The 23,299-nt window shown below is 66.5% G+C and overlaps 4 protein-coding genes and 1 long non-coding RNA gene across 7 annotated transcripts; 3 read left to right on the top strand and 2 right to left on the bottom strand.

Annotated features, from left to right (window-relative positions):
- Positions 1–1,723: 1,723 nt before the first annotated feature.
- LOC311429386 (uncharacterized protein) lies at positions 1,724–3,425 on the top strand (the record flags this gene model as incomplete). The annotated part of the gene is made up of 2 exons (XM_084540470.1): positions 1,724–2,036; positions 3,411–3,425. Exons 1-2 carry the CDS (start codon positions 1,770–1,772, stop codon positions 3,423–3,425), a joined length of 282 nt encoding a protein of 93 aa, XP_084396596.1. The 5' UTR covers positions 1,724–1,769.
- A 257-nt stretch (positions 3,426–3,682) lies between these two features.
- On the top strand, positions 3,683–5,663 carry LOC311429388. 2 transcript variants are annotated; one of them, XR_014688242.1, is made up of 5 exons: positions 3,683–3,745; positions 4,068–4,190; positions 5,056–5,099; positions 5,202–5,286; positions 5,548–5,663. It is a non-coding gene; the product is annotated as an uncharacterized lncRNA (long non-coding RNA). The 2 variants fall into 2 exon arrangements; XR_014688243.1 differs by lacking the exon at positions 5,548–5,663 and having other exon boundaries at positions 5,202–5,408.
- A 63-nt stretch (positions 5,664–5,726) lies between these two features.
- AGPAT1 (1-acylglycerol-3-phosphate O-acyltransferase 1) lies at positions 5,727–13,677 on the bottom strand. 2 transcript variants are annotated; one of them, XM_084540468.1, is made up of 7 exons: positions 13,543–13,677; positions 11,414–11,589; positions 10,063–10,196; positions 8,677–8,852; positions 7,700–7,795; positions 7,415–7,487; positions 5,727–6,820 (listed from the first exon to the last, which is right to left on the bottom strand). In XM_084540468.1, exons 2-7 carry the CDS (start codon positions 11,584–11,586, stop codon positions 6,660–6,662), a joined length of 813 nt encoding a protein of 270 aa, XP_084396594.1. In that variant the 5' UTR covers positions 11,587–11,589; positions 13,543–13,677; the 3' UTR covers positions 5,727–6,659. The 2 variants fall into 2 exon arrangements, with proteins under 2 accessions (XP_084396594.1, XP_084396595.1); XM_084540469.1 differs by lacking the exons at positions 11,414–11,589; positions 13,543–13,677 and adding an exon at positions 11,150–11,196.
- A 570-nt stretch (positions 13,678–14,247) lies between these two features.
- Positions 14,248–16,611, top strand: LOC311429387 (uncharacterized protein). Its single transcript, XM_084540471.1, has 2 exons — positions 14,248–14,300; positions 14,435–16,611. The coding sequence occupies exon 2, from the start codon at positions 14,465–14,467 to the stop codon at positions 16,604–16,606; it is 2,142 nt and encodes a 713-aa protein (XP_084396597.1). The 5' UTR covers positions 14,248–14,300; positions 14,435–14,464; the 3' UTR covers positions 16,607–16,611.
- A 2,370-nt stretch (positions 16,612–18,981) lies between these two features.
- On the bottom strand, positions 18,982–22,765 carry LOC311429384 (uncharacterized protein; the record flags this gene model as incomplete). Its single annotated transcript, XM_084540467.1, is given in 4 exon segments — positions 18,982–19,990; positions 20,913–21,119; positions 22,292–22,402; positions 22,404–22,765. Coding segments are annotated over 4 exon segments (857 nt in total), but the record flags the coding sequence as incomplete, so codon positions are not given.
- Positions 22,766–23,299: the final 534 nt, after the last annotated feature.

Here is a 23,299-nt window from a genome sequence, read left to right as displayed (position 1 = left end):
GGGAGCAATGGGGGGAGGAATGGGAGAAATTGGGGAGGCACTGGGGGGAATGGGGGGACTGGGGGAGGCACTGGGAGCAATGGGGGAGGCACTGGGAGCACTGTGAGGGGCACAGGGAACACTGGGAGGACTGGGGGTGGAACTGGGAGGGGGACTGGAGGGATTGGGGGGGGAACTGGGGGGACTGGGAGGACTGGGGGGGACACTGGGGTGGGAACTGGGGGGACTGGGGGAACTGGGAGGGGGAATGGGGGCAGTAATGGGGGTAATGGGGGCACTGGGGGGGATGTGGGGGGGTTCTTGGGGCTGTGGGGGTGCCACGTGCAGAGGTGTTAGGGGTGGGGGGGGGATGTGGGGCTGGGTGTGGGGCTGGGGGGGCCGCTGTGGGGCAGGCGCTATGGGGCTGGAGGGGGCAATGTGTGGGGCTGGGCTGGGAGCTGGGGGGCTGGGGGCCGGGGCGGGAAGTAATTAATTAATTAATTAATTAAGGGAATTTTAATGAAGGAATGAGCGGGAAGCAGGGGCCGGGGCGCGGGCGCATCGGGGAGAAAAAGGAAAGATTTGGGAAAATCCTGGCTCTGGTCGTCATTGCTGGGGTCGCGACCCTTGGGGGGGGAGGGGGGCAAATGACGTCATCTGGGGGAATGCCCCAGCCCCTATGGGGATGCCCCACACCCCCCTGCCCCATAGATCCCAGCCCCACACCCCCCTGCCCCATATCCCCGTTTTTGGCAGATTTAGCCCCATTCCTTGCTCCTTTTCCCCGTTTTTTGCTCATTCTTCCCATTTTTGGTGTGAAAATCTACATTTTGGGCTCATTAATTCCCATTTTTGGCCATTTTCCCCATTTTTTCCTCATTCTTCCCATTTTTCCTGTGTTCTTTCCCATTTTTTGTGTGTTTTTCCCCATTTTTGGCACGTTAATCCCCATTTTTGGCTCCCTAACTCCCAGTTTTAGCTCGTTAATCCCCGTTTTTTGCCCATTCCTCCCATTTTTGGCGCGTTTTTGCAGCGCTGCTGGGGCTTCCAGCGCTACGAGGGGTTGCAGCACTGGCGGTGCTTGCGGTGCTCCCAGTGCTCCCAGTGCTCCCAGTGCTCCCAGTGCTGGCCATGCTTACAGTGCCTGCAGTGCATGCAGTGCTCGTAGTGCTTGTAGTGCTCATAGTGCCTGCAGTACTAGCAGTGCTTGCAGTGCTCCTAGTGCTCCTAGTGCTTCTGGTGCTAGCACTGCTCGTAGTGCTCATAGTGCTTGCAGTGCTCGTAGTGCCTGCAGTGCCTGCAGTGCTCATAGTGCTCGTAGTGCTTCTGGTGCTAGCACTGCTAGTAGTGCTTGCAGTGCTCATAGAGCTCCTAGTGCCTGCAGTACTAGTACTGCTAGTAGTGCTTCTAGTGCTTGCAGTGCTCGTAGTGCTTGCAGTGCTCATATTGCCTGCAGTGCTTGTAGTGCTCCTAGTGCCTGCAGTACTAGCACTGCTAGTAGTGCTCGTAGTGCCTGCAGTGCTCGCGCTGCTCCCAGTGCTCCCAGTACCAGCACCACCAGCACCACCAGCACCACCAGCACCGACACCAGCGCTCGCAGTACCACCAGCACCAGTAGCACCAGCAGCGCTTGCAGGGCCTGCTCCCAGCCCCTCTCCCCCCAAACCCCCCCGACTCCCCCCAAAACCCCCCCGACTCCCCCCCAACACCCCCAAAACCCCCCCGGCACCCCCCGGACCTGCGCCCAGTGCCGGCAGAGCTTCGGGCAGAGCTCGGACCTGGTGAAGCACATGCGCATCCACAGCGGGGAGCGGCCCTACAAGTGCCCCGAGTGCTCCAAGCGCTTCAACGTCTCCTCCAACCTCCTCCGGCACCGCCGCATCCACACGGGCGAGCGGCCCTACGCCTGCCCCGACTGCGGCCGCCGCTTCACCGACAAATCCACCCTGAGCCAGCACCGGCGCACCCACAGCGGGGAGCGGCCCTACCGCTGCGGGGCCTGCGGGAAGAGCTTCGGCCGCAGCTCCCACCACAAGCGGCACCAGCGCACGCACGGGGCGGGGGGCGCTGGGGGGGCTGGGAGCAACTGGGGAGGCGCTGGGAGCACTGGGGGGGGAACTGGGAGCAACTGGGGAGGCGCTGGGAGGGGGAGTGGGGGGGGAACGGGGCAAACTGGGGGCACTGGGAGCACTGGGAGCAACTGGGGAGGCAATGGGAGCAATGGGAGGGGGAATGGGAGCAACTGGGGGGGGAATGGGAGCACTGGGAGCAACTGGGGAGGGAATGGGAGGGGGAGTGGGGGGGGAACGGGGCAAACTGGGGGCACTGGGAGCACTGGGGGAGGAACTGGGAGCACTGGGAGGGGCACAGGGAGCACTGGGGGAGGCACTGGGAGCACTGGGAGCAATGGGAGGGGGAATGGGAGAAACTGGGGAGGCACTGGGAGCAACTGGGGAGGCGCTGGGGGGAATGGGGGAGGCGCTGGGAGCACTGGGGAAGGCACTGGGAGGACTGGGAGCAATGGGAGGGGGAATGGGAGAAACTGGGGAGGCACTGGGAGCACTGGGGGAGGCACTGGGAGCACTGGGAGCAATGGGGGAGGGAATGGGAGAAACTGGGGAGGCACTGGGAGCACTGGGGGAGGAACTGGGAGCACTGGGAGCACTGGGGGAGTCACTGAGAGCACTGGGAGAAACTGGGGAGGCACTGGGAGCAATGGGGGGGGGAATGGGAGGGGGAATGGGGGGGCTGGGAGTGCTGGAGGGGGCACTGGGAGCACTGGGGGAGGCACTGGGAGCAATGGCGGAGTCACTGGGAGGACTGGGATGGTCACTGGGAGCACTGGTGGGGTCACTGGGGTGGGAACTGGGGGAACTGGGAGAGGTAATGGGGGAACCAGGGGGGAGAATGGGGGCAGTAATGGGGTTACTGGGGGGACTGGGAGGGGGAATGGGGGCAGTAATGGGGGCACTGGGGGGGATGTGGGGGGGTTCTTGGGGCTGTGGGGGTGCCACGTGCAGAGGTGTTAGGGGTGGGGGGGGGATGTGGGGCTGGGTGTGGGGCTGGGGGGGCCGCTGTGGGGCAGGCGCTATGGGGCTGGAGGGGGCAATGTGTGGGGCTGGGCTGGGGGCTGGGGGGCTGGGGGCCGGGGCGGGAAGTAATTAATTAATTAATTAATTAAGGGAATTTTAATGAAGGAATGAGCGGGAAGCAGGGGCCGGGGCGCGGGCGCATCGGGGAGAAAAAGGAAAGATTTGGGAAAATCCTGGCTCTGGTCGTCATTGCTGGGGTCGCGACCCTTGGAGGGGGGGGGGGGGGCAAATGACGTCATCTGGGGGGAGTGACGTCATCTGGGGGAACCCCCCCTCCCCTGTTGGCTTTTTGGGGCAGAATTCACCCCAAAATTTGCCCCACATCCCCCCGCCCCATAGATCCCTGCCCCATAGATCCCTGCCCCACAGATCCCTGCCCCACATCCCCCTGCCCCACACCCCCCCGCCCCATGGGGCCGGATGTGCCCCCCCCCAGCCCCACACAAAGCCTCCCCTGTTGCCACCCCCCCCATGGGACAAGGGGGCCTTTGTGGGGCCGGGGGGGGGGGCGTGGAGGGGGGGACAGGGACACAATGGGGCGGGGGTGGGGGGTGGGGGGTGGGGGGTGGGGGGGACCCGGGGCTGCCCCACAAGTGGGGTCCGGGCATGGCGGGAGGGCTGCTGTGGGGCACGGCTCTGCTGTGGGGCGCAGCCCTGGGGGGGGCCCTGCAGAGGTGAGGGGGATGTGGGGCAGGAGGGGGGCTATGGGGCAGAGGAGCTATGGGGCAGGGGGTGGGGTTATGGGGCAGGGGGATTTGGGGGTTTCTATGGGGCAGGAAGGAGGCTGTGGGGCAGGGGGGCTATGGGGCAGGGGGATCTGGGGGGTTCTATGGGGCTGGGGGCGTTATGGGGTGTCTATGGGGCAGGGGAGTTCCTATAGGGCTGGGGGGGATCCTATGGGGCTGGGAGGGTTTCTATGGGGCAGGGGGGTTCCTATGGGGCAGGGGGGAACCTGGGGGTCCCAGCTCTGACCTGGTGGGGGGGGGGGGATCCCAGCAGGGGGGGCTGCTGCCGCTGGCCCTATGGGGGGCCCCCCCGGCCCCATAGCGAGACCTTCGTCCAGGCCCAGCACCAGCCCTACCTCACCCTGTGCGGGGGCCGCGTCTGCAGCACCTACCGGTATGGGGCGCTATGGGGCGGGGGGGGCACTTGTGGGGCGCTATGGGGCAGGAGGGGGGTCTGTGGGTCCCATGGGGAGCTGTGGGTTTCTATGGGGCGGAGTTGGGGGGCTGGGACCCCAATAGCTGGGTCCCTATGGGGTGTGGGGGGGTCACTTGTGGGGCGCTATGGGGCAGGGTCCCTATGGGGTGGGGTCTGTGGGTCCCATGGGGGGGTTCTTGGGTCTCTATGGGGCATAGCTGTGGGGCTGGGACCCTGATATGGTCCCTATGGGGTGGGAGGGGGGCACTTGTGGAGCGCTATGGGGCGGAGTTGGGGGGCTGGGACCCCAATAGCTGGGTCCCTATGGGGTGTGGGGGGCACTTGTGGGGCGCTATGGGGCAGGGTCCCTATGGGGGCCCTGACCCGGGGGTCCCAGCACCTGGTACCGCGTGGCCTCGCGCTGGGTGATGCCGCCGGGCCCCGGCCCCTGCCCTGACCAAGGGGGTGAGTGGGGGGTGTGGGGCAGGTGTGGGGCAGAAGATATGGGGCACGGTGTGGGGCGGGGTGTAGGGCAGGGTGTGGGGCAGGGTGTGGGGCGGGGTGTGGGGTGGGGTGTGGGGCCGTGGGGTGTTGGGATGGGGCAGGTTGGGGGGCTTATGTGGGGCAGGTTGGGGGGCAGGGGGGAGGTTGTGGGGCAGAGGGGGTGGTTGGGGGGCAGGCTGTGGGGTTATGGGGCTGGTTGGGAGGGATTTGGGGGGCTACGGGGGGCTGTGGGGCGGGCTATGGGGTGGGCTATGGGGCAGAGCTATGGGGCTGGGATATGGGGCTGGCTATGGGGCAGAGCTATGGGGCAGAGCTATGGGGCCACGCTGTGCCCCCCCAGCCCCCCTGCAGGAGCTGCAGCAGCGGATGAAGGCTCTGGAGGAGGTGAGCCCAAATCGGGGGGGCGGGGAGCACTTGTGGGTCCCAGCGCCCCATAAGTGGTGCCCCCCACCCCCCCCAACCCCTGCCCCCTTCCCTGCCCCATAGCGCATGGGGGGGGCCCAGCGGGGCCTGGAGCGAGCAGAGGCGCTGGGGGAGCAGCTGCTGGAGCTGGAGGAGCGCCTGGGGGCCTGTGAGTGCCCCCCAACCCCGCCCCATAGCGCCCCACATCTCCCCATAGAGCCCCACAGTGCCCCATAGCGCCCCACAGCGCCCCATAGCGCCCATCACCCCATAGCGCCCCATAGCGCCCATCTCCCCATAGCGCTCCACATCTCCCCATAGCGCCCCATAGTGCCCCACAGCGCCCCACATTGCCCCATAGCGCCCCACATTGCCCCATAGCGCCCCACATCTCCCCATAACCCCCCCATTTCCCCCCCCCCCAATAAAGGCGACTGCGGCGGGGGCAAGAACGCCTTCGGCTACCGGATCCGCCGCTGACGTCATCGCCGCCCCGATGACGTCATCACCGCCCCGATGACATCATCACCGCCATGACGTCACGAGTCGGGGGGGGGGGGGGAGTTTATTAAAAGCAAAAGGGGGGGGGGGGCCCGGAGCTTGGGGGGCAGGGGGGGAAATTTGGCCAAATCCGCGCCCCCCCCTCCCCCCCCTAATAAATATGCGGCATCCTAATGAGGGGGTGGGGCCTCTTCTGGCAGCCAATCAGCTCCCGCCACCCCCTTCCCCCTCCCTCCCCCCCCCCAATGTCCGCTCGCTGCGTGCCCCCCCCCCTGGAGCTGTGGGTCAGTCCGTGGGACCCCCAAGTTGGGGGGCTGGAGTGGGGCGGTCCGTGGCTGCCCCACACTTGGGGGGCTGGAGTGGGTCAGGCCGGCCGTGGGTCCGGCCGTGGGTCCCGCCGTGGGTCTCGCTGTGGGTCTGGCCATGGGTCCCATTGTGGGTCTTGCCGTGGGTCTCGCTGTGGGGCTCACTGTGGGGCTGGCTGTGGGTCCCACCGTGGGTCCCTCTGTGGGTCTCGCTATGGGTCACGCCGTGGGTCCTGCTGTCAGTCTTGCCGTGGGTCTCGCTATGGGTCACGCCGTGGGGCTGGCCGTGGGTCTTGCCGTGGGTCTCACCGTGGGTCTTGCTATGGGTCTCACCGTGGGTCCCACCGTGGGTCCCGCCGTGGGGCAGGCTGTGGGTCTCGCTGTCGGTCTGGCCGTGGGTCCCGCTATGGGTCTCGCTATGGGTCACGCTGTGGGTCTCGCCGTGGGTCCCGCCGCGCCCCACTCATTGCTCAGTCCGCGGGCCCTGCTGTCACCCGAGCCCCGCCGTGGGTCCCGCTATGGGTCCGGCCGTGGGTCCGGCCGCCCTCACCCCCCGGCTCCCTCCGTGGGTCGCCCCCGGCCCCACTTGTGGGTCAGCCGCCGCCGTGGGGCTGGGCGCCGTGGGGCTGGGCGCCGGGAGGGAGCCGAGAGGTGAGGAGGGGGCCGCGGGGCCGCCGTGGGGCCGCCGTGGGGCCGCCGTGGGGCCGCTGTGGGGCCGCTGTGGGGCCGCCGTGGGTCACTGTGGGGCGGGGGTTGGCGCCGTGGGGCTGAGCTCGGCCGAGAGCGCGTCGAAGGCCTGCAGCATGGCGCCGCGCACCCGCTCCGTCAGCGCCGGGACGTCCGCGGGGCCCAGCCCCTGCGTGGGCAGCGGGGGCAGCACCTGGATCACGCACTGCCCTATGGGGAGAGGGGGCAGACCCATAGATGGGGCCATGGCCCTGCCCCATAGCCTGCCCCATAGCTGGACCCATAGCCGGACCCATAGCTGGATCCATAGCCCTGCCCTATAGCCCAGACCCACAACCGGACCCAGAGATGGGCCCATAGCGGGACCCAGAGATGGGCCCAGAGCCCTGCCCTATAGCCCAGACCCATAGCCGGACCCATAGCCTAATAGCCCAGCCCCATAGACAGCCCCATAGCCAAACCCATAGCCCTGCCCTATAGCTGGATCTATAACCCTGCCCCATAGCCCTGCCCCATAGCTGGACCCATAGCCCAGACCCATAGCCAGACCCATAGCTGAACCCATAGCCCTGCCTTATAGCTGAACCCATAGCTGGACCCATAGCTGGACCCATAACCAGCCCTATAGCCCACCCCATAGCCCTGCCCCATAGCCCACAACACCCCACCCCACACCCAGGCAGCCCCCTCCGCCCCCCAAATCCTCCCCATCCACCCCCCAAACCCTCCCCACAGACCCGTGCCCCACAGCCTGCCCCATAGCTCCTGCCCCATAGATCCCGCCCCATAGATCCCCCCCCTCACCGGCCGTGAAGCGCCGCTCCTGCTTGCTGTAGAAGTGCTGGTAGGACGAGATGACGATGGGGACCACGGGGACCTGGGGGGCACACGGGGGGTGACCCTCAGTGGGGCTGCCCCATAGCGCCCCATAGCTGCCCCATAGCACCCCATAACTGCCCCATAGCTGCCCCATAGCACCCTATAACAGCACATAGTGGCCCATAGAGCCCCATAGCTGCCCCATAGCGGCCCCATATCGCCCCATAGTGCCCCACAGCTGCCCCACAGCTGCCCCATAGCGCCCCATACCTGGGCCTGCACGGCGAGGTGGAAGGCTCCGCGCTTGAAGGGCAGCATGGAGCCGCCGTGGTTGCGCGTCCCCTCGGGGAAAACCCACACCCGCACCTGGGGGGAGATGGGGGGCGGCCCCATAGCGAGGGGTCAGCCCCATGGAAAGGGGTCGGCCCCATAGAGCCCAAAATCTGCCCCGTATCACCCCATAGCAACCCATAACCACCCCATATCCGCCCCATAGCACCCCATAACCACCCCACATCCCCCCACATCCCCCCATAACCACCCCACATCCCCCCATACCCACCCCATATCCCCCCACATCTACCCCATATCACCCCATAGCGCCCCATAATCACCCTATATCCACCCCATAGTGCCCCATATCCCCCCATACCCACCCCATATCACCCCATATCCCCCCACATCCCCCCATATCACCCCATAACCACCCCATAACCCCCCCACATCCCCCCATATCCCCCCATTCCCACCCCACATCCCCCCATATCCCCCCATACCCACCCCATATCCCCCCATATCCACCCTATAGTGCCCCATAACCACCCCATAACCACCCCATATCCCCCCATTCCCACCCCACATCCCCCCATATCCCCCCCATATCCCCCCATAACCCCCCATATCCCCCCATACCCACCCCATATCCCCCCATACCCACCCTATAGTGCCCCATACCCACCCCATATCCCCCCACATCCCCCCATATCCCCCCCATATCACCCCATAACCACCCCACACCCCCCCATAACCCCCCCACACCCACCCCACACCCCACACCCCCCCCACCCCCACCCCACGCCCCCCATATCGCCCCCCAACCCCCTCCATCACCCCATAACCCCCCCACATCCCCCCACATCCCCCCATACCCACCCCACATCCCCCCATGTCACCCCATATCCACCCTATAGTGCCCCATAACCACCCCAAATCCCCCCCCATCGCCCCCCAACCCCCCCCAGACCCACGTCCTGGCTGAGCATGGTGTGGGCGGCCTCGGCCATGACGCTGATGGCGTCGTGGGTGCGCTTGCGGTCGATGAAGATGATGCCCCCCAGCCAGCACGCCGCCCCCACCGCCCCCATGTACAGCAGCTCCCGCTTGGCGATGGGCACGCAGCGGTCGGGGAGCACCTCCATCATCCCTGGGGGGCAGGGGAGGGGGTTAGGGGGCTGGTTGTGGGGCTGGGAGGGGGTTATGGGGCTGGGAGAGGGGTTATGGGGTTGGTTATGGGGCTGGGAGGGGGGTTAGGGGGATGGGAGGGGGTTATGGGGCTGGGTATGGGGCTGGGAGGGGGGTTATGGGGCTGGTTGTGGGGCTGGGGGGGGTTATGGGGTTGGTTGTGGGGCTGGGAGAGGGGTTATGGGGCTGGGAGAGGGGTTATGGGGGGGTTATGGGGCTGGGATGGGGGTTGTGGGGCTGGGAGATGGGGTTATGGGGCTGGGGAGGGGGTTATGGGGCTGGTCATGGGGCTGGTTATGGGGCTGAGAATGGGGTTATGGGGTTGGTTATGGGGCTGGGAGGGGAGTTAGGGGGCTGGTTATGGGGCTGGGAGGGGGTTGTGGGGTTGGATATGGGGCTGGGGAGGGGGTTGTGGGGCCAGGAGACATGGTTATGGGGCTGGGAGAGGGGTTATGGGGCTGGTTATGGGGCTGGGGGGGGTTATGAGGCTGGGGAAGGGGTTATGGGGCCAGGAGACAGTTATGAGGCCGCTATGGGGCTGTTATGGGGCCGCTATGGGGTGGTTACGGGTCACTTGTGGGTCACTTATGGGTCACTTGTGGGGCCGCTATGGGGCAGCCATGGGTCACTTATGGGGCAGTTATGGGGCAGCTATGAGGTTGCTATGAAGCTGCTATGGGGCTGCTATGGGGCCGCTATGGGGTCGCTGTGGGTCACTTGTGGGTCACTTATGGGTCCGCTATGGAGCCGCTATGGGTCACTTATGGGGCAGTTATGGGGTATCTATGAGATTGCTATGAGGCTGCTATGGGGCAGTTATGGGGCCGCTATGGGGTCGCTATGGGTCACTTGTGGGTCACTTGTGGGGCCGCTATGGGGCAGCCATGTGACATTTATGGGGCTGCTATGGGCTACCTATGGGGCAGTTATGGGGTATCTATGGCGCTGTTATGGGACCGCTATGGGGTCACTTATGGGTCACTTATGGGTCACTTATGGGTCCGCTATGGGGCCGCTATGGGTCACTTATGGGGCAGTTATGGGGTAGCTATGAGATTGCTATGAGGCTGCTATGGGGCCGCTATGGGGCTGTTATGGGGCAGCTATGGGGCCGCTGTGGGTCACTTGTGGGTCACTTGTGGGGCCGCTATGGGGCAGCCGTGGGGCCGTACCCAGCAGGTCGAGGGAGCTCTGGTGGTTGCTGACCACGACGTAGGGCTGCCGGGGGGGGAAGTGCTGGGCGCCGCGCACGGCCATGCGGATGCCGTAGAGATGCTTCACGTGCTGCAGCAGCCCCCGCAGGATGCTGGGGGGGGCGTCAGCCGGGACACGCCCCCTGGGCACGCCCCCTTGGCCCTAGGCCCCGCCCCTTTGTCCCAGGCCACGCCCCTTTGTCCTAGGACCCACCCACACTGACCACAAGCTCCACCTCTCAATGCCTTCGCCCCCATGCCCTTGGTGATGACCCGTCCCAGGCCACGCCCCTGGCCCCAGGCCACGCCCCCTTAACACCAGGTCACGCCCATTTGTCCTAGGCCACTCCCCTTTGTCCCAGGCCACGCCCCTTTGTCCTAGGACCCACCCATAAGCGCCGCCCCTCGATGCTTCCACCCCTATGCCCTTGGTGATGACCCATCCCAGGCCACGCCCACACCCAGGCCACGCCCCCTGCACCTAGGCCACGCCCCCTTGCCCTAGGCCACGCCCCCTTTGTCCTAGGCCACATCCCATAGGCCCCTCCCACCGCCTCTTTGGCCCCACCCACACCTGTTAGACACCGCCCCGACCCCATAGGCCCCTCCCCTTCCCCCTTAGACCCCTCCCACCACCTCTTAGACCCCTCCCCTTCCCCCTTAAACCCCTCCCATCCCCCTTAGGCCCCGCCCCCTTTCCCATAGGCCCAGCCCAACCCCGGAGGCCCCGCCCCCTTTCCCATAGGCCCCTCCCCCTTTCCCAGAGGCCCCGCCCACCACCTCTTAGCCCCCTCCCACCACCCATTAGCCCCCTTCCGACCCCCTTACACCCCGCCCCTTCCCCCTTAGACCCCGCCCACCCCCCTTAGGCCCCTCCCCCTTTCCAGGAGGCCCCGCCCACCACCTCTTAGCCCCTCCCCCTTCCTCTTAGACCCCTCCCCTTCCCCCTTAGCCCCCTCCTCTTCCCCTTTAGCCCCCTTCTGACCCCTTTAGACCCCTCCCACCCCCCTTAAGCCCCGCCCCTTGTCCCCCAGGCCCCTCCCCTTTTCCCCCAGGCCCCGCCCACCGCATGTTCTCGACGTCGTGGCCCCGCAGGGTGCAGAGGGGGAGGGCGAGCAGCAGCACCACCCATGGCCCCGCCCACCCCCCTTAGACCCCTCCCACTTTCCCATAGGCCCCTCCCCCTTTCCAGGAGGCCCCGCCCACCACCTCTTAGCCCCTCCCCCTTCCTCTTAGACCCCTCCCCTTCCCCCTTACACCCCTCCCACCCCCCTTAGACCCCGCCCCTTGTCCCCCAGGCCCCGCCCCCTTGCCCAGAGGCCCCGCCCACCGCATGTTCTCGACGTCGCGGCCCCGCAGGGCGCAGAGGGGGAGGGCGAGGAGGGCGAGGAGCAGCACCCAGCCGTGGAACAGGAACATCTTCAGGAAGAAGCGCGCCGAGCGGCTCCGCCACAGCAGCGCCCGCGCCAGCACCAGCGCCAGCGCCGCCAGCGGCAGCCACATGGCCTGCGGGGACACGCCCACTTAGGCCACGCCCACTTAGGGCACGCCCACTTAGGGCACGCCCCCCAAGGGGCACGCCCAGCGAGGGGCGGAGGCGATTGGGTGCGACCCTAAGTGATGAGCCCATAAGGGATGGGTCCGTGTAGGCCACGCCCATATAAGCCACGCCCCCAAGGGACACGCCCACTTAGGCCACGCCCCCCCCCCAGGGGCACGCCCCCCGAGGGGCGGAGGCGATTGGGTGCGTCCGTATGGGGTGGGTCCTAAAGGGATGGGTCCCAAAGGGGTGTGTCCGCATAGGCCACGCCCACCTAGGACACGCCCCCAAGGGACACGCCCACATGGGGCACGCCCCCCCAGGGGCACGCCCCCCGAGGGGCGGAGGCGATTGAGTGCGACCCCAAGGGGTGTACCCATAAGGGATGGGTCCGTGTAGGCCACGCCCATATAGGCCACGCCCCCAAGGGACACGCCCACTTAGGGCACGCCCACTTAGGGCACGCCCACTTAGACCACGCCCACCAGGGGCAGAGCGAATGGGGTGCGTCCGTAAGGGATGGGTCCCAAAGGGATGGGTCCCAAAGGGGTGTGTCCGCATAGGCCACGCCCACCTAGGACACGCCCCCTAGGGACACGCCCCCTAGGGACACGCCCCCTAGGGACACGCCCCCCAAGGGGCACGCCCACTGAAGGGTGGAGATGATTGGGTGCGACCCCAAGGGATGGGTCCTAAACGGATATGCCCATGTAGGCCACGCCCATATAAGCCACGCCCACAATGGACACGCCCACTTAGACCACGCCCACTTAGGGCACGCCCACTTAGGGCACGCCCCCCCAGGGGCACACCCAGTGAGGGGCGGAGGTGATTGGGTGCGACCCCAAGGGGTGTACCCATAAGGGATGGGTCTGTGTAAGCCCCGCCCATATAAGCCACGCCCCCAAGGGACACGCCCATATAAGCCACGCCCACATAGGCCACGCCCACCAAGGGACACGCCCATATAAGCCACGCCCCCATTGGACATGCCCACTCAGCGCCACCAGCGGCAGCCACATGGCCTGGGGGGGGGCAGGGGGAGGGGCTTCGGGGGGCCACGCCCACATAGGCCACGCCCACATAGGCCACGCCCCCCCCCCCGGGGCACGCCCACTAGGGGCAGAGCCAATGGGGTGCGTCCGTATGGGATGGGTCCTAAAGGGGTGTGCCCCCCAGTACCCCCCCCAGAGCCCCAGTATCCCCCCCCGGGATCCCAGTATCCCCCAGTATCCCCCAGTATCCCCCAGTACCCCCCCATTAAGCCCCATTACCCCCCCATTACCCCCCCAGGGATCCCAGTATGCCCCCACTTGTTCCCCATTAAGCCCAGTTACCCCCCCTTAGAGCCCCGTTATCCCCCCCCTGGGGTCCCAGTATCCCCCAGTATGGCCCCAGTATCCCCCAGTATGGCCCCATTATCTCCCAGTATCCCCCATTAACCCCCCATTAAGCCCCGTTACCCCCCCAATACCCCCCGTTAACCCCCCTTAGGCCCCGTTATTCCCCCCTTGGATCCCAGTATCCCCCAGTATCCCCCAGTATGGCCCCAGTATCCCCCAGTATCCCCCAGTATCCCCCAGTACCCCCCAGTATCCCCCAATTAGGCCCCGTTATCCCCCCGTTACCCCCCCTTAGGCCCCGTTATCCCCCCCTGGGGTCCCAATATCCCCCAGTATCCCCCAGTATGGCCCCAGTACCCCCCAGTATGGCCCCAGTACCCCCCAGTATCCCCCATTAACCCCCCATTAAGCCCCGTTACCCCCCCATAGCCCCCCGTTACCCCCCCTTAGGCCCCGTTATCCCCCCCCGGGACCCCAGTATGGCCCCAGTACCCCCCAGTATGGCCCCAGTACTCCCCAGTATGGTCCCAGTGCCCCCCAGTGCCCCCCATTCCCCCCCCATCCCCCCCCCCTCACCGTGCCCGGGCCGGGCCCTTCCCGGTGGCGGCGGCGGCAGCGGAAGCGGCCCCGGGGCTGATTGACAGCGCCGACAGCCAATCAGCGCCGCCCCCGAGCCCCCCCGAGCCCCGCCCCACCCGTCCCCATGGCAACGGCGCGGGGGGGATGCGGGGGGCGGGGCCGAGCGCGTCGCCGGGGCAACCGCAGCCAGGCCACGCCCCCCGCGGCCGCTGATTGGCTGCGCCGCGCGGCGGGCGGGAAACGGCGGCAAAATGGCGGCGCGCGGCCACGCCCCCTTCCCGGAGGCCGGAAGTGACGCAACGATCTATGACCCCCTCCCCCCCGACACGACTCTATGGTTGCTCCCCCCCCATAGGGTTTTAGTGAGGGGGCGTGGCCTCCACCCAGGGGGCGTGGCTTGGGGGCGGAGCGGGATGTAATTGGACGAGGCGCGTGTCAATTACCCGGCAAGCCCCGCCCCCCTCCCCCTAAACCCGGAAGTGCCCCCCAGCCTCCCGCCCCCCTTCGCCCCGCCCCCTTCTCCCAGGCCCCGCCCACCCCGCTGAGCCCCGCCCCCTCCCGTGAGGCCCCGCCCCCAGTCCTCGGCTCCCGGCAGCTCCGGGCCCCGCCCACTTCCGCCTCCGCCGGCCAATCAGCGCCGAGCTCCTCCCCCCCGCGCCGTCACCGTGGCAACCAGGGGGTGGGAGGCGGAAGTGACGCCTAGGGGGCGGGGCCTCGACAGGAAGCCGGATGTGACGCTGCCGGTGCGGGCCCAGGTGCGGGGCCGGGAGCTGCGGGAGCTCGGGGGGGGGGGGGCTGGGGGCTTGGCCACGCCCCCTGCGGCTTGGCCACGCCCCCTAAGGGTTGGACACGCCCCTCCAGGCCTGGCCACGCCCCCTCTGTGCTGCAGGCCGGCGGCGGAGCGCTGTGATTGGCCGAGATGGAAGGGGGGGAAGCAGCCAATGGGAGCGCAGCAGCCACGGAGGAGGCGGCCAATGGGCAGCGAGCGCCCCCAGGTTGGTCCAATGGGCAGGGAGGGGGCGCGGAGCCGGCCAATGAGGGGAGCCGGGCGGAGGAGGAGGCGGCCAATGGGAGCGCAGCACCGCGGGGTGCGGCCAATGAGGTCGCAGGGAGCTGCCAGCCGGCCAATGAGCAGCTAGAAGGGCGGAGAGCGAGCAAGGACTTGGCCAATGAGGACGCAAGGAGCCGGGAGCCAGCCAATGAGGGTGCGAGGCCACGGGGAGCGGCCAATGAGAACGCAGCACGCCCGGCGCCGTCCAATGGGGCAGCTGCGTCGCTCCCTGGGCCGTCCAATCAGGCGGCGGCCCCGGTGCCATCAGCCAATGAGGCGTGGGACTGGCGCAGCGAGGAGGCGTGGCTCCGGGAGCCCTGCGGGGACGAGGACGGCGACCAATGGGACCCGTGGGACGCGCCAGGGGCGGCAGCCAATGAGAACGCGGGAGGCTGGGAGCCAGCCAGTGGCAGCAGAGAACCCAAGGAGGCAACTGACGTCAACGAGAACCCAAGTGACGTCATCAAGGGCCCCGAAAACCCAACGGGGGACCCCAAAAACCCAACTGACGTCAACAGGAACCCAAGTGACGTCATCAAGGACCCCAAAAAGCCAACTGGAGACCCCAAAAACCCAACAAATGACCCCAAAAACTCAAGGGAGGACCCCAAAAACCCAACGGGGGACCCCAAAAACCCAACTGATGTCAACGAGAACCCAACTGACGTCATCAAGGACCCCAAAAACCCAACGGGGGACCCCAAAAACCCAACGCGGGACCTCAAAGACCCAACTGATGTCAACCAGAACCCAAGTGACGTCATCGAGGACCCAAGTGACGTCATCCAAGACCCCGAAAACCCAACGGACGTCAACCGGAACCCGACCGCTGTCATCGGGGAGCCCCAAAACCCAACGGAAGCCGCCCAAAACCCAACGGACGTCAACGAGAACCCGACCAAAGGCCCCAAAGACCCAACCAACGCCAACGAAGACCCCCAAAACCCAACGGGGATCCCCCAAAACCCAACTGGGATCCCCCAAAACCCAACTGGGATACCCCAAAACCCAACTGGGATACCCCAAAACCCAACGAAGACCCCCCAAAAGTCAACCGAGGACCTCCAAAACCCAACGAAGGACCCCCAAAACCCAACAAAAACCCCTCAAAACCCAACGAAGACCCCCCAAAAGTCAACCGAGGCCCCCCACAACCCAACCAAAGACCCCCAAGACCCAACGGAGCCCCCCCAGGACCCAACGGAGCCCCCCCAAGACCCCACGGATCCCTCCCCGTGGTGGCGCAGCCCCGACGCCTCCTTCTCCAAGCAAATCCTCCGGCCCGGCCGCGGCCTCGACCGCCCCGCTTGGGGTTCCCGCTGCCGGGTCCTCCTGGAACCCCCCCCGGGGGGCGACCCCATGCCGGGGGGGGGCCGTTGGCGCACCCTACGCCTCGGCACCGCCGAGGGGCGCTGGGCGGTGGCGTTGGACGCGTGCTTGGAGACCATGACCGCGGGAGAGCGCGCCCGCCTGCTGCCGGCCGGCGCCGCCGCCGCCGTGGTGGTCACCCTGGGGGGCTTCACGCCCCCCGAAGCCTTTTGGGAGGCCGAGGGCGACCGCTGGGCCTCCGTCTTGGCCCGCAAAGCCCGCGCCAAAGCCCTCTACGGCGCCGGCGCCCTCCTCCCCGCCGCCCGCGCCTTCTCCACCGCCCTCCGCGCCGCCGCCGCCGCCGGGGGGCCGCCGCCGTTGCCCCCGGCCCGCGCCCACCCCAAAGCCGACCTCCACGCCGGGCTGGCCCTGTGCCAGTTGAGGCTGGGGCTGCCGGCGGAGGCCGCGGCCAACGCCGGGAAGGCTTTGGCCTTGAGGCCGGGCCACGTCAAGGCCCGCTACCGCCGCGCCTTGGCCAACGCGGCCATGAGGGACTTGGAGGGGGCGGCCAACGACCTGGCCGCGGTCCTGCGGCAGGAGCCCGGCAACGCCGCCGCCAGGAGGGAGCTGAGGAGGGTCCGGGGGGAGGCCAGGGAGAGGGACGCCAGGATGGCCAGGGGGCTGGGGAGGCTGTTCGCCTGAGGGAGGGTGACGTTTGGAGGGGGTTTTGGGTCATTTTGGGTCATTTTAGGGGGTTTCGGGGAGTGTTGGGGGGGATTTTGGGGATTTGGCGGAGGATTTGGGGAGAATTTGGGGGGTTTGGGAGGATGCAAGGCTGGCCAGGGGGCTGGGGAGGCTGTTCGCGTGAGGGAGGGTGACATTTGGAGGGGGTTTTGGGTCATTTTGGGTCATTTTAGGGGTTTTCGGGGAGTTTTTGGGGGTGTTGGGGGAGTTTGGGGTCATTTTAGGGAATTTGGGGGAGGTTTTGGGGAGGATTTGGGGGGTTTGGGAGGACACAAGGATGGCCACGGGGCTGGGGAGGCTGTTCGCGTGAGGGAGGGTGAGACGTGGAGGGGGTTTTGGGGTCATTTCAGGGGGTTTGGGGTCATTTGGGGTCGTTTTAGGGGATTTCGGGGAGTGTTGCGGGGGATTTTGGGGTGTTGGAGGAGGTTTTGGGGAGGATTTGGGGGGTTTGGGAGGATGCGAGGATGGCCAGGGGGCTGGGGAGGCTGTTCGCGTGAGGGAGGGTGAGACGTGGAGGGGGTTTTGGGTCATTTTGGGTCATTTTAGGGGATTTGGGGGAGTAATGGGGGGGATTTTGGGGATTTGGGGGAGGATTTGGGGGGTTTGGGAGGTCACAAGGATGGCCAGGGGGCTGGGGAGGCTGTTCGCATAGTGGAGGTTGAGATGTGGAGGGGGTTTTGGGTCATTTTGGGTCATTTTAGGGGTTTTCGGGGAGTTTTGGCGGATGTTGGGGGAGTTTGGGGTCATTTTAGGGAATTTGGGGGAGGTTTTGGGGAGGATTTGGGGGTTTTGGGAGGATGCGAGGTTGGCCAGGGGGCTGGGGAGGCTGTTTGCGTGAGGGAGGATGAGACATGGAGGGGGTTTTGGGTCATTTTGGGTCATTTTAGGGGATTTGGGGGAGTGTTGGGGGGGATTTTGGGGTGTTGGAGGAGGTTTTGGGGAGGATTTGGGGGTTTTGGGGGAGATTTGGGAGGACACAAGGATGGCCAGGGGGCTGGGGAGGCTGTTCGCATAGTGGAGGTTGACATTTGGAGGGGGTTTTGGGTCATTTTGGGTCACTTTAGGGGTTTTTGGGGAGTTTTGGGGGTGTTGGAGGGGGTTTTGGGGGTATTGGGGGAGGTTGGGGGGGATTTGGGGAGAATTTGGGGGGTTTTGGGGAAGGTTTCCAAGGATGCGAGGCTGGCCAGGGGGCTGGGGAGGCTGTTTGCGTGAGGGAGGATGCACCGAGGAGGGGGTTTTGGGGTCATTTCAGGGGTTTTTGGGGTCACTTCAGAGGATTTGAGGGAGTTTTGGGGGTCTAGGGGGAGGTTGGGGGGTATTTGGGGGAGGTTTCAGGGAATTTGGGAGGACGCCAGGATGGCCAGGGGGCTGGGGAGGCTGTTCGCATAGTGGAGGTTGAGATGTGGAGGGGGTTTTGGGGTCATTTCAGGGGGTTTGGGGTCATTTTGGGTCATTTTAGGGGTTTTCGGGGAGTTTTTGGGGGTGTTGGGGGAGTTTGGGGTCATTTTAGGGAATTTGGGGGAGGTTTTGGGGAGGATTTGGGGGGTTTGGGAGGACACAAGGATGGCCAGGGGGCTGGGGAGGCTGTTCGCATAGTGGAGGTTGAGACATGGAGGGGGTTTTGGGGGCTTTTGGGTCATTTTGGGTCGTTTTAGGGGATTTCGGGGAGTGTAGGGGGGGATTTTGGGGTGTTGGAGGAGGTTTTGGGGAGGATTTGGGGGTTTTTGGGGAGATTTGGGAGGACACAAGGCTGGCCAGGGGGCTGGGGAGGCTGTTTGCCTGAGGGAGGATGCACGGAAGAGGGGTTTTGGGGGATTTGGGGGAGATTTGGGGTCATTTTAGGGCTTTTGGGGGATGTTTAGGAATATTTTGGGTGTCTTTGAGGGGATTTGGGGGGGTTTTGGAGGTTTTGGGGGGCTTGGGGGGTTTTAGTGGAGTTTGGGGGCCTTTAGGGAGGTCTGGGGCACTTTTGGATGGAGTTTTGAGGGGATTTAGGCGCTTTGGGAGAATTTCAAGGTGGTTTTGTGAAGTTTTGGGGGGGATTTTGTGGAGATTTGTGGGGATTTGGGGCACTTTTGGGGGTTTTTGGGGTCGGGGGGGGGCACATTGCCATGGCAACACGGATTTGGGCCGGGGGGGCCCAGCCTCGGCCCCCCCCCGCTGCCAATAAACCAGTTCGTTAATTGGGGGCCGCTCCGTTAATTAACGGGGGCGTTAATGAGGCGCTTGGGAACGCCTCAGGGTGCGGGGGGGGGGGGGGGGCCCGCGGCCGCCATTTTGCGCGCCCGCGCCTCCCTTAATCTGCCTAGCAACAGCCGCAAGCCCCGCCCTCCCCCGGCTCAACACGGAAGTTTATTGGTCCGCCCGCGCGGCGCGTCACAGGGGCGGGGCGGGGCTCGGCATGCGGGCGTTGCCATGGCGATGCGGGCGGAGGGGGCGTGTCCAGGGAAAGGGGAGGAGGGGGCGGGGCCTCGCGGGGGCGGGAGGGGAGGGGGAAGCGCCCGTCGCCATGGCAACGCCGCTGGGCGCCGCGGGCGTTGCTAGGCGACGGCGGGAGGCGGGAAAACGTTGCTAGGCAGCGGTGAAAGGCGGGAAACCGTTGCTAGGCGACCGCAGGAGGCGGGAAACCGTTGCTAGGCAGCAGGAAGTCGTTGCTAGGCGACGGCGGGAGGCAGGGAGCCGTTGCTAGGCGACGGCGGATGGCGGGAAACCGTTGCTAGGCGATGGCAGGAGGCGGGAAACCGTTGCTAGGCGACGGTGGGAGGCGGGAAACTGTTGCTAGGTGGCGGGAAACCGTTGCTAGGCAACAGTGGGAGGCGGGAAACCGTTGCTAGGCAGCAGGAAGCCGTTGCTAGGCGACGGCAAGAGGCGGGAAACCGTTGCTAGGCGATGGCAGGAGGCGGGAAACTGTTGCTAGGTGACGGGAAACTGTTGCTAGGCAACGGCAGGAGGCGGGAAACCGTTGCTAGGCAACAGTGGGGGACAGGAAACCGTTGCTAGGCGACCACAGGAGGCGGGAAACCGTTGCTAGGCGATGGCAGGAGGCAAGAGAGCGTTGCTAGGCAACGGCAGGAGGCGGGAAGCCGTTGCTAGGCCCCGGGCGGCCGTTGCTAGGCGACGGCGGGGGGGTGTGCGGGGCGGGGCGCGGTTGCTAGGCAGCGGTCGCTATGGCTCCCAGTCGTTGTCGTGGTGCTGGGCGGCGATGATGATGACGACGGTGAGGATGGTGCAGAGCACGATGGCGGCGATGCCCACGGCCAGGCTGATGAAGGAGAAGTTGCGCGCCTCCCGCGAGGCGATCTCGGCCGACACGATGTCGCCCCGCGCCACCGCCGTGCGCACCTGGCCCCCCGGGGACGCCTCGTTAGGGGATTAATTAGGCCCCCCCCGTGCTTAATGAGGACCCCCAGGCCGCCACAGCCCTTAATTAGGTCGCTACAGGTCTTAATTAGGTCACTACAGGTCTTAATTAGGCCACTACAGCCCTTAATTAGGTCACTCCGGGTCTTAATGAGCCCTTCTCAGCACTCAGTTAGCCCCCCAGCCCTTAATTAGGACCTAATTAGGACCTCTTAGACATTAATTAGGCACCTCCAACCCTTAATTAGGTCTCTCTAGCCCTTAATTAGGCCACTACAGCCCTTATTTAGGTCAGTACAGCCCTTAATTAGGCCACTACAGCTCTTAATGAGCCACTCTCAGCATTCAACTAGCTCCCCAGCCCTTAATTAGGACTTAATTAGGACCTCTTAGGCCCTAATTAGGTCCCTCCAGCCCTTAATTAGGTGCCTCCAGGCCTTAACTCGGCCACTACAGCCCTTAATTAGGCCACTACAGGTCTTAATTAGGTCTCTCCAGCCCTTAATGAGCCCCTCTCAGCACTCAATTAGCCCTGCAGCCCTTAATTAGGATGCCTTAGGCCTTAATTAGCCCCTCCAGCCCTTACTTAGCTCCCCCGGCTCCTAATTAGGACATTTCATCCCCTAATTACCCCCCTCCAGCCCCCAATTACCTCCTTCCAGCCCCTAATTCCCCCCCCATCCCCTAATTACCCCCCTCCATCCCCTAATTACCCCCCTCCATCCCCTAATTACCCTGTTCCATCCCCTAATTGCCCCCCCCACACCCCTAATTCCCCCCCCATCCCCTAATCCCCCCCCCCCCCAATTACCCCCCCACACACCCCCAATTCCCCCCCCCAGCCCCCAATCCCCCCCCCCATCCCCTAATGAACCCCCCCCCGCCCCCAATTAACCCAATTAACCTGCACGGCCTTGACGATGGCGACGACGCCGGTGGGCCAGAAGCAGCAGAGGGTGGTGAGGACGGCGATGGGGAGGTAATCGTGGGGGGGGGCCCCCCCCCGCGGCCCCCCCTCCGCCCCTCCCCCCCCCCCGGCGCCCCCCAGCCCCACCCCCACGGGGCCGGGCAGGGGGCCGGGGCTGGGGCCGGGGGGGGCGGCGCCGTAAGCCTGGGGGGGGAGGGGGAGGTCAGGACACGCCCCCTGGGTGAGGACACGCCCCCTCGTGTAAGCCACGCCCCTTTCTATAAGCCACGCCCCTTTCTATAAGCCACGCCCCCTTCTATAAGCCACACCCCTCCTGTAAGCCCTGCCCCATAGGTGATGCTCCCCTGCCCTTAGGTAGGCTCCGCCCACCAGGCCACGCCCCTAACAATAGGACACGCCCCCCTGGGTGAGGACACGCCCCCTATTATAAGCCACGCCCATCTTAGAAGCCACGCCCCCTCCTATAAGCCCCACCCATTGGTGATGCTTCCCCTGCCCTTAGGTATAAGGGGTTCACCCAGGCTCCGCCCACTAAGCCACGCCCCTTCCCACTAGGCCACGCCCTCCAGGTGAGGACACGCCCCTAATGGAGGCCACGCCCCCTCCCATAAGACTCATCCCAGCCATTCTCCATGAACCACGCCCCCAGCCCTTAAGCCACGCCCCCACCGCATGGACCATACATGAAGCCCCGCCCCCTTCACTCAGCACCTCCCACGCCGTTAGCCACGCCCACTTCGATTGGCCCCGCCCCCTGCCTCTCATCTCCACCCCCTTTGGGGCATCCCCAGCTCCCCCCATCCCCATAACCCCGCCCCTCCCATTGACCCCACCCCCTCCCCACAAGCCCCTCCCCCTCCCCACAAGCCCCTCCTCCTTCCTCTCACCTCCCACCCCGCCACCCCTCCTAGTGACCCCACCCCCCTCCCACAAGCCCCACCCCCACCCCACTGACCCCACCCCCTCCCACAAGCCCCTCCCCCTCCCCCAAGCCCCTCCCCCTCCCCACAAGCCCCTCCCCCTTCCTCTCACCTCCTACCCCGCCACCCCTCCTAGTGACCCCACCCCCTCCTAGTGACCCCACCCCCTCCTCGTTGACCCCACCCCCACCCCACTGACCCCACCCCCTCCCCCAAGCCCCTCCCACTCCCAACAAGCCCCTCCCACTCCCACAAGCCCCTCCCCCTCCCCACAAGCCCCTCCTCCTTCCTCTCACCTCCCACCCCGCCACCCCTCCTAGTGACCCCACCCCCTCCTTGTTGACCCCACCCCCACCCCACTGACCCCACCCCCTCCCCCAAGCCCCGCCCACCTCCCCAAGCCCCTCCCACCCCCCAGAAGCCCCGCCCCCTCACCGGCCCCACGGGGTAGACGGGCACGTAGGCGGTGCAGGGCTGGAGCTGGAGGGCGAAGGGGGGGGGGGCGTAGGGGAGGGGGGGCTGGGAGGGGGGGGGGCGGGGGGGGGGGCGCCCCGTAGGGCTGGGGGGGGAGGGGGGCGACGGCGGCGGAGCTGGGGGGGGGCCGGGGGAGGGTGGCGGCGTGGTGGGGGGGGAGGGGGCCGTGGGGGGGGGGCCCCGAGGGGGCGCCCACCCCCCCCGAAAGCCCCCGGGGCAGCGTCGCCGCCCCCCCCGCCAGCAGCCCCGGCCCCCCCCGGGGGAGGGTGGCAGCCCCCGCAGGGCCCCCCCCGCCCCCCCCCCGGGGTAAAGTGGCCGCCCCCAAGCCCCCCCCAAGCACCCCCACCCCCACCCCCATCCCGACCCCCAAAGGGCCGGGGGGGGCCGGGGGGCCGTAGGGGGGGGGCGAGGCGTGGGGGGCGCCCTCGGCTAAACCTGGAATTGGGGGGGGGGGGGGAAAGGGGGGTTAAAGGGGGCTCGGAGACCCCCCCCCAAAATGTCAGCCCCCCCCCCAGGACAGAAGGGACCCCCAAAAGGTCGCGGCCCCCCCCCAAAATGCCCCCCCCCCATCCCATAGGGGCCCCCCAAGCATCTCAGCCCCCCCCAAAGACCACGCGGTGGCCCCCAGACCCCCCCAAATCCTCCTCGGACCCCCCCCAAATCGCCTCAGCCCCCCCCAAACCTCCCCAAATCCCCCCCAGGACCCCCCAAAGACCCCCCAGCCCACCCAAACCCCCCAAAACCCCCTCAACCCCCCCCAAATCCCCTCAGACCCCCCCAGACCCCCCCAAAACCCCCTCAACCCCCCCCAAAATCCCCCCCATCCCCCCCAAAAACCCCTCAGACCCCCCCCAAATCCCCCCAAATCCCCCCCATCCCCCCCCAAATCCCCCCCATCCCCCCCCAAATCCCCCCCAAACCCCCTCAGACCCCCCCCCCATCCCCCTCCCATCCCCCTCCCATCCCCCC

The sequence above is a fragment of the Aythya ferina genome (assembly GCF_964211825.1).
Source record: "Aythya ferina genome assembly, contig: HAP1_SCAFFOLD_898, whole genome shotgun sequence".
In the NCBI taxonomy this organism is placed as follows: domain Eukaryota; kingdom Metazoa; phylum Chordata; class Aves; order Anseriformes; family Anatidae; genus Aythya; species Aythya ferina.
The sequence above is the reverse complement of the archived record's forward strand: the minus strand, read 5'-3'. Positions and strand labels throughout refer to the sequence as shown.

What these genes read in the sequence shown, in the direction of transcription:
- AGPAT1 (XM_084540468.1), bottom strand. Translation starts at nt 11,586, where the DNA reads ATGTGGCTGCCGCTGGCGGCGCTGGCGCTGGTGCTGGCGCGGGCGCTG. An exon ending in ACCTCGCCGTGCAGGCCCAG is followed by an intron (nt 7,488 to 7,699) that starts GTATGGGGCGCT and finishes TGTGCCCCCCAG; the next exon opens with GTCCCCGTGGTCCCCATCGT. An exon ending in GGAGCGGCGCTTCACGGCCG is followed by an intron (nt 6,821 to 7,414) that starts GTGAGGGGGGGG and finishes CTCTCCCCATAG; the next exon opens with GGCAGTGCGTGATCCAGGTG.
- LOC311429387 (XM_084540471.1), top strand. Translation starts at nt 14,465, where the DNA reads ATGGAAGGGGGGGAAGCAGCCAATGGGAGCGCAGCAGCCACGGAGGAG.